General features: G+C 29.7%; 1 protein-coding gene across 1 annotated transcript; it reads right to left on the bottom strand.

Annotated features, from left to right (window-relative positions):
- Positions 1-1019: 1019 nt before the first annotated feature.
- Positions 1020-4334, bottom strand: LOC108459620 (laccase-7-like). Its single transcript, XM_017759022.2, has 6 exons — positions 4188-4334; positions 3718-3869; positions 3011-3255; positions 2768-2896; positions 1702-2673; positions 1020-1377 (listed from the first exon to the last, which is right to left on the bottom strand). Exons 1-6 carry the CDS (start codon positions 4278-4280, stop codon positions 1247-1249), a joined length of 1722 nt encoding a protein of 573 aa, XP_017614511.1. The 5' UTR covers positions 4281-4334; the 3' UTR covers positions 1020-1246.
- Positions 4335-10679: the final 6345 nt, after the last annotated feature.

Below are 10679 nucleotides of genomic sequence, written 5' to 3'. Positions count from 1 at the left end.
TCGTGTTGTGATTAATAAGCAAAAAATTAAATTATATAATAATATTTTAAAGTTATTGCTAAGATTATAATATTTAACAATATCGTTTTAATCTTAAATCCTAAAAATTAAATTTAACATTAACAACCAAAAGTCATTCTAAATATTGCAATTTTACAAACAATATTTAATATTGTTATTATATTATTAATTATACAACAACACAAAATACCGATACAAGATTTGATTATTAAATACAATTTTTTCTTGTAGGGTAACGAAGATGGAGTAATATTAGAATTGAATTTTCATCACTAAAAATTAAAAATTTAAGTCAGTCCTTTTATTTTACCGGCTCAAATATTGTGAAATAATTTGCAACACTCGTTTGTTTTATTCATTTGACTTCTTAGAAGTCAGGTCTTTCTAGAGTAAAAGTCAGATAGTAATGTCCCAATTCCTTTTTTTTCCATAAAAAAAAATTCCAATTTAAGATTTAACCGTCTGATATCACTTTCATCAGCGAAAGTATATTATATAAGCTATTCAATTCACTGATCCCTTGACCCACTGTTAAAGAGAATCTTTCTTTAATTAAGATTTATTTATTATATAGATATAAAATAAATAATAGTTAGCATAAATTTAGATTTAAAATTAGAAAGTAAAAATGTTTGTAAAAATAATATATTTTCAAAATACTCAAAAAATTTATTTCTTTTTGCTATAAATAAATTATAAATGTGGCTAAATATTATCAATTAAATTAATTTATTATTAATTTATATTAAAATATGTATATAATACTCTTACCAAACGTGATATAAAATAATCCGTTAACGAAACATTATCTATATTATAAAGTTTGAGATACTAAAAACTTAAGTATCTAAGATTGAGTTGTATTATGAATTATATATCAATTTTGTTAAAGTTATTCTAATGACTTTTGTAATGATAAAATTAGGGTAAGTGTATCTAATTAGTATGAAAAATATAATATTAGGAAATATAAAAGGCGAACGAGCAACTAAAAAGGATTGGCAATGATAGGCGACGAACTTAATTTATTATAAAAAGAATGAAACGATGATTACAACAACAGAGTTTTGACTTTTGACAGTAAAAGGTTAAATCAACAAATGTTACAGTTGCGCTAAGAAAAATCCAAATTCATAACAAAAATGAAAAGAAAATTGAAGGAAAAGAATGAACAACGTTCAAAAAGAAGGTCGGGTGGTAGTTTTACAAATAAAACAAAAAATGTCTAGCATTGTGGAAGATCCGTTGGCGGGGGAGGCAAGGTTGTGTCGGGAGTTGGTCCGTTCTCAACAATGAAGGCAGTGGACAGGCCTATTGACATGTGCCCGTCAAAGTGGCAATGCATAAACCAAACACCTGTTCATTTCGGATGCATTGAAACAATTGAGTTCAAATACTAGCAGAGGGGATTCTAGGGCATGGGCCCGCCCCTAAAATGATAAATTCTCATTTAAGTTCTTTAAATTTTTTTAAAATTTTAAATTAATTAAAATAAAATTATATTTTAACTTTTAAAATTATAAAATTTCATTTAATCCTTTAAAATTTATAAAAATATAAACTATAAAAATTAAAAATTTTATTCAACACTAAAAAATTATCCTTGCTTTTCCCAGAGTACTAGGTTGACAAAAACTAGTTAAAAAGAAAAAAGTAAATGATGGATGTTGGAAAATTAACCTGGATTATTAGCTACGAATCTGATGACAGCCCATCCTCCAACAGGTACGCTAACAGTGTTGCGCATTTGGGGGTTGACAAGATTGTAATTCAATGTATCAGTGGCAGGGTTAAAGTTCCCAAACCCTTGCGCCAATACATAGAAATCAAAGCCGTGGAGGTGCATGGGATGGTTCTCCACTCCAATAATAGCTGTGTTCTGCATCACCATCTCCACAGTGGAGTTGAACTTAACCTTAGTGATCCTGGTTCCCTTTGGAGCAAATAGCAGAGGTGGGTCGAAGTTAATGCTAGGGTTGGTGTAGTCAAATTGAACCGGGGGATTGGCAGGGAAATCAGTGGTGTACACTCCTCCGACGTTGAAGAAAAAGGCTTGCAACAAAGACAAGCTAGTAGGTGACACGAAGGATACATTGTTCATGCTGGCCGAGAGCGCTGCCCCAACAGGTGGACGACCCAGACAAGATACGTTTGGTGGGCAGACATCGAGCCCCATTCCAACGGTAACAAACATTTTGTGGTCCACGTTAAGTGGGACAGGGACCCAGTGAGGCCCGCCGACCAAACTGGTAAGTTCGGTGAAAAACTTATGAGCCGTGGGGGTGTCATTGAAAGCCGGTACGACCGGCATTAGCGGCGTTGTTGAAGATGATGCACCCTGATAGATGATGACACCCCTCGACGTAGTAGGATCAAACGGTACACCAACTGCAGTGCCACTGGCACTTGCATAATTATTAGCGGTCATGTAATACGATCCAACCGGCTGATTCGCGGTCAGCAAAACGTCAACCGTCTGGCCAGGGGAGATAACCACGACGTCGGTGACATATGGGTTGGTGTAACGAGCGTCAACAGCCACAACAGTCATGTTATGATTGGCTATCTTGTAAAAGAGATGGGAATTGACGGCAGCGTTGATAATACGTAAGAGATAAGTCTTCCCTTGCTTCACCCTATGCTTGTACATTTCTGAAAATTTAATTAAATTAAGTTAAATTATACATCGGTTGTTACAGCATGTGGAGTACGCATGGAGATCATAAATCTGCAATCAGTCACTTACGGTTTTGAGAGCATGGATAGAGATCACCGGGCCATCCATTTATTGTATAAGCATTAGAAATATTAGGACCAACGCCAAGGGCTAGAGCCTGGGTTTCAACATCAACGACATTAGCATTCCACCACTCACCTGCAACCGCATTGCTATTTGTCAGCTAAAACCTTGAGCCATGGAACATTTATATATCTCATGATAAATAATGAATTCAATGTAATATCTTAGGTTCCCGATAGCCATATATACCTAACACGATGGGAACTTCCCTATAGGGCGTTGGGAATGGGTAAGAGTGGCGAACCCTGGGGCGAATGATGATTGCACCGTGGACGGTGGCACGGAGAAAGGAGGAATGAGCGTGCCAGAAAAGGGTTCCCTCCTGGTTAATGATTCTGAACTTGTAGGTGAATTTATTTCCGGGGCGAATTGCACACTGAGTGATCATCTCAGGTCCATCTGCCCAGGCACTCAGTAACTGAAAAACGCCATGCCTGTTCAAGCAACATAACCGTCAGCAAATGATTAAATCATAAGACTGCATTAAAAAGAAAAACAGGTTATATATTTAGTATTGGACTTTGGTTAATTAATACTAAATCATTGGTAGTTGAAGTTGAGCAATCTTTGTATTATATAAAAATGGTTCACACGAATTTTCAAGGAAAAAAAAAAAAGAAAAAGTGGATCACATGGGAATAAGATACACGTTTGCTTGCGTTTGCATCCCAAATGGACTTGTTCGTGGTCGTCGCTACACGCATCATATTTTAATAAGATAATTAAAAATGTTGTTTTGAATTAAATAAAACCGAAGGAATGAGTCAATAATAATTTCACGAACGAACAAGCAAAATTTGATACTGGAAACAGCTAGCGCTTAGAAGGAAAATTATATTTCAAGTTAAGTTGGTGAATTTGAGTAAATTCAATTGTATTTTGCGATGAAGGTTTACCAGTGAATTGTCATGTTGTAAGGTGACATATTAAAGACGTGAATAATGAGTTTGTCACCCTCTCGAACGCGGAGGCTTGGGCCAGGGAGGCTATCATTTACTGCTGTAATCACCTGGCGGTTGCACAGCCTAGTAACAGAAAAATTTTTAACCTGCCAACAAATTCAAATTATTAACTTCCCAATTATCAAACTGTAATGGTCGAAAGCTTATCAAGGAGGTAAATATGAGTAAGGGAAAGTGAAGGGTGTGTTTAAAAAGCCATAGCCTCAAATCAAAGTGCATGGTGTTACACAGGTAAGATATGTAATGATCGATATTGGGAGGAGTGTGAATATAAAACCATCCTCCTGGTTTCATGGATTTGATTGAGTTGAAATTCAAAACCTTTGAGCCAGCTTGGGATTGTAAAGGAGGGACTAACTTAATCCATAGATGAAAAGAAAATGCATAAGAGTAGAATTCATTACATAGAATGAGTGCTCTACTGTTGCAGCTGAAACTGTTGTAGCAGCCACCATAAGAAGCAAAGAGGAAGCAAACAAGAAAACAGGGCGCCCCATTTCGCTTGAAGAAATAACAGAGGGAAGGTAACAAAAATGCTTTGAGAGGAGTGTGAGGCAAAGGTTGAAGAAGGAGCTTCAATTTATATAAGAAGTGCGAGGTTCCCTGTTGGAACTTTCGTCATATTTCGGCGATAGTTTATTTACTTGAAGAAATCGTTTTTCTTAGAGATAAAAATGTCAACTCAACCCTACACGATAAAGATAATTAAAATATTCAGCGTACTAATTACTTAACAACCTAGACAAAATGAATGGGAAAAGTTAGAGATCGAACACGAAAACCAATATGAAAAAATTAATAAATTGAACAATCATTTCATTTTAAATTTTATGTATTTGTATTGTTAAAAATAAATTATACATGATAAAATAATTAAACAAAGGACATATGATATTTCTCGTACCTCACACTAATATACAAAAATTAGTTTTTAATAAATAAAATTTTTAACAAAAATATCATTTTATTCTTTGATCTAATATAAAAGACTAATTTACTTATTTTTAATAGAAAATAAAAAATTCAATTCGATTCTTAATACATAACCTTCTATAATACTCTTACCTACGTTAGTCCAACCTTTGTTACCAAAGTGTTAAAATTTAGTCACGTTTTTTACATGAAAGATAAAAACTAAAAACCATAAAAGAATCTTATGAAGCCAATCCTTTTGAAAATCTTTGTAATGAATTTAGAAGAGTCGATTCTCCCCTGGTATTCTAGTAGAGTCGGCTTGATACAAACCCAATCTCGATTCAAGTCAAAGCAATGAGCCATATGAGACCTACGGAGCTACGTCTATGAAGCCTTAAGCAGAGAGGTGGAACCAAGCCGGTACTTTACTTAAAGAAAGGGATGAGCAAGGCGTTTAGGCACGAAAATACCAAGGGCAAGGTAGGATCAATCTAATTGAGCTCGTACGACAGGGTGGAAGATCTCTTTAGAAAGTCCGGGCAGGGGGGATCAATTAGCCATTTGGTACTAGGATCCTAAATGATCCCTTTTTAGGTGCAATCTAATAACAGTGCAATTTTGAGGTAATTAAATGACACATCCAATTGAAGGGTTGGAATGCATCACCAGCTAGAGTCTTGCTGTGGCTATAGTGCAGGCTCTAAATATCGTCAAACTATAAAATGATTGAAAATTGATGGGAAAATTAACCAGGAACTATGGCGTGTACCGATATATATATATTTTTTGGTTATGATTGAGATTAAAGAGTGTGAAGTTTATTAATTAATTATTTAATAAATTATCTCATTCATTATTCAATTTTTAAAATGTTTTTATTTTGGGTGATCAAAATAAAATTTTTGTAATTTATCACTCAATTTTTAAGTACTTTCATTTTAATCACATAACTGTTAAATCTCTAACGGCAGATGACTATAAATGTCACTTCATGTTTTCACTTTCATTTTGATCACCCTTCTAGGTCCTTTCATTTTTGGAGCCCCAAAAAGTAAAAAAAAAAAATCAGTTAAAATGAAAGAAGGGTAAAAATTAAATAATTCTTTAAAAATATCAAATTGTGCTTGTTTACCCTTTGCTAAAAGTTCTTATTTTCTTTTAATATTGAAATTTTAAATTTCAGAACAACGAAATCAATTAAATAAATTATTGGAAAAATTATCCCTTGATAGTGTTAGCCTCTCTATTACTATAATGTTGAAATTAATTCAACAAATAAATTTAATTTCTTTCTAAATTTTAAAATTTTATTTTATGTTTTCAAATTAAAATCAATTGAATAACTTATCTTTAATAGTTGTCTATGTAATATTTTTTTTTGATTATATGATCTTGAATCTTTACCCATGCCAAAAAAACTAAGAACTTTTTACCCACGTCTTTATCCAAATAAAGAATAAGCAATTAATTTAATTAACTGTAAGGATTTTTTTTGTTTTAGCTTAATATGGAAGATCCGAGATTTATATAATCATAGACAATTATTAAATATGAGTTATTTGAGTTTATTTCATTAAAAATAATCTGGAAATATAAAATAAAATTTTAAAACTTATAAGGAGATTAAATTAGTTAATTTAATTAATTTCAATATTACAATAACAAATTGGTTGAAAATTTAATTAATTGATTTTGATGTTTTAAAATTTAAAATTTTAATATTAAAAATATTTAAAATTTTCTAAAATATAAACAAATACAATATACAAAATTTTAAAGCATTATATAGACCAAAATAAAATGTAAATATGATGTAGCGTATACAGTCAATTAATGTTAGAGATTAATAGTTAAGTGACTAAAATAAAAATATAATAAAAATTAAATAAAAATTATAAAAAATTAATTTTGTATTACCAAAATAAAAATACTCTAAATATTAGTTGACTTTCATTTCAACTCGATAAAGTGTCAAGTTTATTAAAGGACTTTTGTACTGTCTACAGTTACCGTCACCATCTCTTATGAGATTAACGGACAAATTCTATTTTATTATTTTAAATTTAATTAGATTCTAAACCCAAATCTAAAATTTTAAAATCCTAATCTTTTACAAGTAAACTCTAAAGCATTAAATTTAAATCCTCCATACCTTAAATCTTTAAAAATTAAAACCCTAAATAATAAATTATAAATATTAAATTTGGCAAAACCTTAAACACAAATTGATATTCACTTGAATTTAAATTCAATTAATGGTTTAAAATTTATGTTTTTAAGCAAAATAGTTTGTGCTAGGTAAATTTTCAATCTAGAACGTTGAACAGGCTCCCTTCAATTAATTTTTTTTTAAAAAAATAAAAATAAAAAGCAACACAAAATAATAATGTACATTAAATTCCACCCCACCCAAACTCTCTGGTCTCCTTTAGTCTGACATAGGTAAATATTGAATATTCATATTTTAATGTAGCTTGCTTTTTATTTTTATGAATTACGTCTCATGGATAACAGTCGTATCTTTGATATCATATATAAAATTTTGACTTTTTATATAAAATGCATTTATATTTTCTCAAGAATATCCATACTTTGTAATTTTTACATTAATTTAAAGATGAAAATCTTTTGTTTGAATGCATCAATTTCTTCAAATGGTAATATATTATTTCTCAATATATTCGGTACTACTTTTTTTTTTTTTAATAAATTTTATAATTGGGCATGAGATACGTTTTGTGAATTTTCCAATATTTTTATGTTTTTGTTCCTTTTCAGGCTTTTATCACCGGAATACATTTCCAACATTTGTAATATATATTTTATTTATTTTATTCATTTAATTTGTGTTTATTCTAATAATTACATCATTTTAATATTGTGTTTTAAGTTTGATTAGTTTTTTAATATTCGTGTTTGATTTAATCAACCCTTTTTACATTGTTGAATAATAAATATTATAATAAATAAAAATTTGCTTGCCAAGAAAGAATATAGAGTAATTTCTCCTTTTGTAGTCTTCATTTACTTCTTGTAATTTCCTTCATTGATTGAAACCTTAACTTAAAATAATGCTTGAATTTGGCCAAGTAAAAGGAATAAAAAAAATGCTATACTAATATATACGTTAATTGGATCAAGTCAATAGTTTTAAGTTTTCCTATTCCTCGATCTTCATTTATTTTTATTTTTTCTAAAACAAACTTACTCACAAGGGATCTTTTAAATAAGATTTGAATTTTGGATTTCATAGATAAAAATGTTTTATTTAAGAGTTCAACTAGATTTAAATTTAAATTTAGTTTAAGCTCTAGACACCATAAATTTCAAACCAAATAAAAAACAACGAAACCCAAGTAGATCAATTAGTGGGGTTTTTTGTGTACAACCTTTGGACTTTGAACATTCAACTCCTTTTTGTTACCATATTTTATATTCATTTCCAGAAAATATATATGTCAAAGTGTTAAAATCTCATTCCATATTATTCTTTATCTAATTCGAAGTTATAGCTTACTGATTGGGTATTCATATTTTTCAGAAATAGTTTAGATTCAAATCATTGTTGTATCAAAAAAAATATTATTGGCCCATGTATTTTCGTCGACCCTTTCCTTTCAAGTAAACTCATTTAATAGTGTTGAAGAAAAGTGAGTTGAGAATGATTGAGTAGCACCGAGAAGATTAAAAACTTGTCTTTTTTGGTTTGGTAATTTAATTAAGAAAATCTTTGGACTTAATTATGTGTTGTTATTTTCAAGATATTTTGGTCTATCTCCGGAAAACAATCCTTAGAGTTTGAAGTTTGGATCGGACTCAAGTGAATCAATTAAGTCATTGGAATGTAAGATTTGGTCGAGATAGTGCTGTTGATTTTGAGTAGCATATCTTCGAGTGATTTTGTTTTGATTATTATTGATATATTAGCTATTTTTAAAGAGGTACGTCGTATTCATCTATATTCTATGTGAGCAAGTAGAAATTGATATATACTTTAAAGTGTGTCTAGGTTATGTAATTAGAGTTTATTGAGTACATTCTAATTTGTTCATTAAAGAACTATTTTGTGAGAGAGTGCAAACTGTTAGTGTTTATTGTCCAAGTTCTTAAGGGGAAAATTTGAAGGTGAGTGTTCTAGTTTTAGGTACAAATGTGAGATCTCTATATTGAAGGAGTTATAGAGTGTGAATCAGTTGTTGTGTTTGTGATAAAAGATAATGGAATTACTCATTAAGCCAAACTCCACAGATGTAGAGAAATTAAACTGTATAAACAAATCTCTATATTATTTCTATTTTGTTTACATAGTTTTTCGTAGTGCTAAGTTGTAATGAAGACTATAGACTAACACTTGTATTGAAGTCTTCTTTTTGAGCAAATAGACAAGTTAAAAAAACAACAATTAGTGTATGAAAAAGCAAAATAAATATAAAATATCTTATTATAGTAATAGATTAAAAGCACATATCTTTACGAAGACTAAAGATTTAAATGGGTCAGGTGCTATATATATACCCAAATAGAAAACAATACTTTGCTTGGCCTGCCCGTAAACACGTAAGCGTTCATCATTGAGGAATTAGATATAACTATCATGGAATACATAAATGAAAACCATGTCTTGATCAAAGCTATTATCAAGTTCACCAACTAATCTGATCTGTCTTTGGTTCGATGTAATAGCAGGAAGTTCGTTATGTATTATGTGGCAAATGTTGACTTATATGTTTTTGTTTCTTTTTTCCAGATATTCTGGTCACTTGCTTGCCTTAAGGACCAAAGGTATCGATTTATATATTGCACCTTGTACGCTGCCACTGGGAGTAAAATTAATATCATTAACGTCTCTTGTACACTTAAGATATCTCTCAATATAAATTTAATTTAATTACATGATTTGTCAAAGTCTAAAGTTTGAAGACAGCTCCCAATTACTTATTATTTATTCCTAAATTAATATATAAATTTTTATTATATTTAAATCATTGCATATACAAGTAATTATATTTACTTTTTACTCAATATAAAAATAAATGAATTTATTTATATATTGAATGTATATTGTTTGATCAAAGTTAAATTTTTATGAGTAAATTTGAATCAGAATAAAAGATTGTGTTGGTGGAGGCTAAAATTTTAAAATTTTTAAAAGTTAAATTTAAAAATTTTGTATTAAAGATCTTAAATTGAATTATTAATTTTTTTGAAGAGACAAAAGTGCATTTTTAAATTTAATCAAAAGATTAAAAGGATTTAAATTAAATATTATTTGTAATTTTTCATTTTCCTACGCCCCATGAAAAATGAAAAGGTGTTTTTTGTTTAAGCATATCTCACTAATAATGTGAATAAGTTATTGTCCTCTTTTGAGAATCAATACATTTTCAAATTTTTGTTTCTCAGTTATGAAGAGAGCTTAAACAACTTCTTTTGAAACTACTAAAAACTACAAACCATGATCACCGAAGAGTAAGGGCACAGCCCCATTACCATTGAAAAGAGCTGGTGTGCAACTGCGGAAAAATTTTCATTTGCCCTATTTATAATTTATACTATGATCCTTTTAAAAATGACAAAAAATTAATTTAATTATCTAAAAATTATAAATATATAAATTATTAAAATAAAAAAATTTACAATTTTACTATCATAAAAATATATAATTTAATTCTGACCCCCTAAAAATAGTTTCTGCCTTCGCTCCTGCTGGTGTGCATGGCATGATTTAAACTCAGCCTCCAGCATATAAATAGGGACGGATCCAGGATTTTACTCCAAAGGGGGGCGAAACTTCTAAATTTGAACAACCTTTTTCTTTTAACTAAAAAAGTGTCAATTCTTTTGGAAAACTTTTTTTCTTATCAAAAAATTAATTTAATATTTTTAAAAAGCACGAACAATTTAATTGTAAAAATTAAAAGAAAAAATCACACTATATAAAATTAAATATTTCTTTCTAATATGCAAAGAAAAAAACTAAT

This window comes from Gossypium arboreum, chromosome 4, assembly GCF_025698485.1.
Source record: "Gossypium arboreum isolate Shixiya-1 chromosome 4, ASM2569848v2, whole genome shotgun sequence".
NCBI classification, from domain to species: domain Eukaryota; kingdom Viridiplantae; phylum Streptophyta; class Magnoliopsida; order Malvales; family Malvaceae; genus Gossypium; species Gossypium arboreum.
Note: the sequence above shows the minus strand (reverse complement) of the source record. Positions and strands in the feature narration are given on the sequence as shown.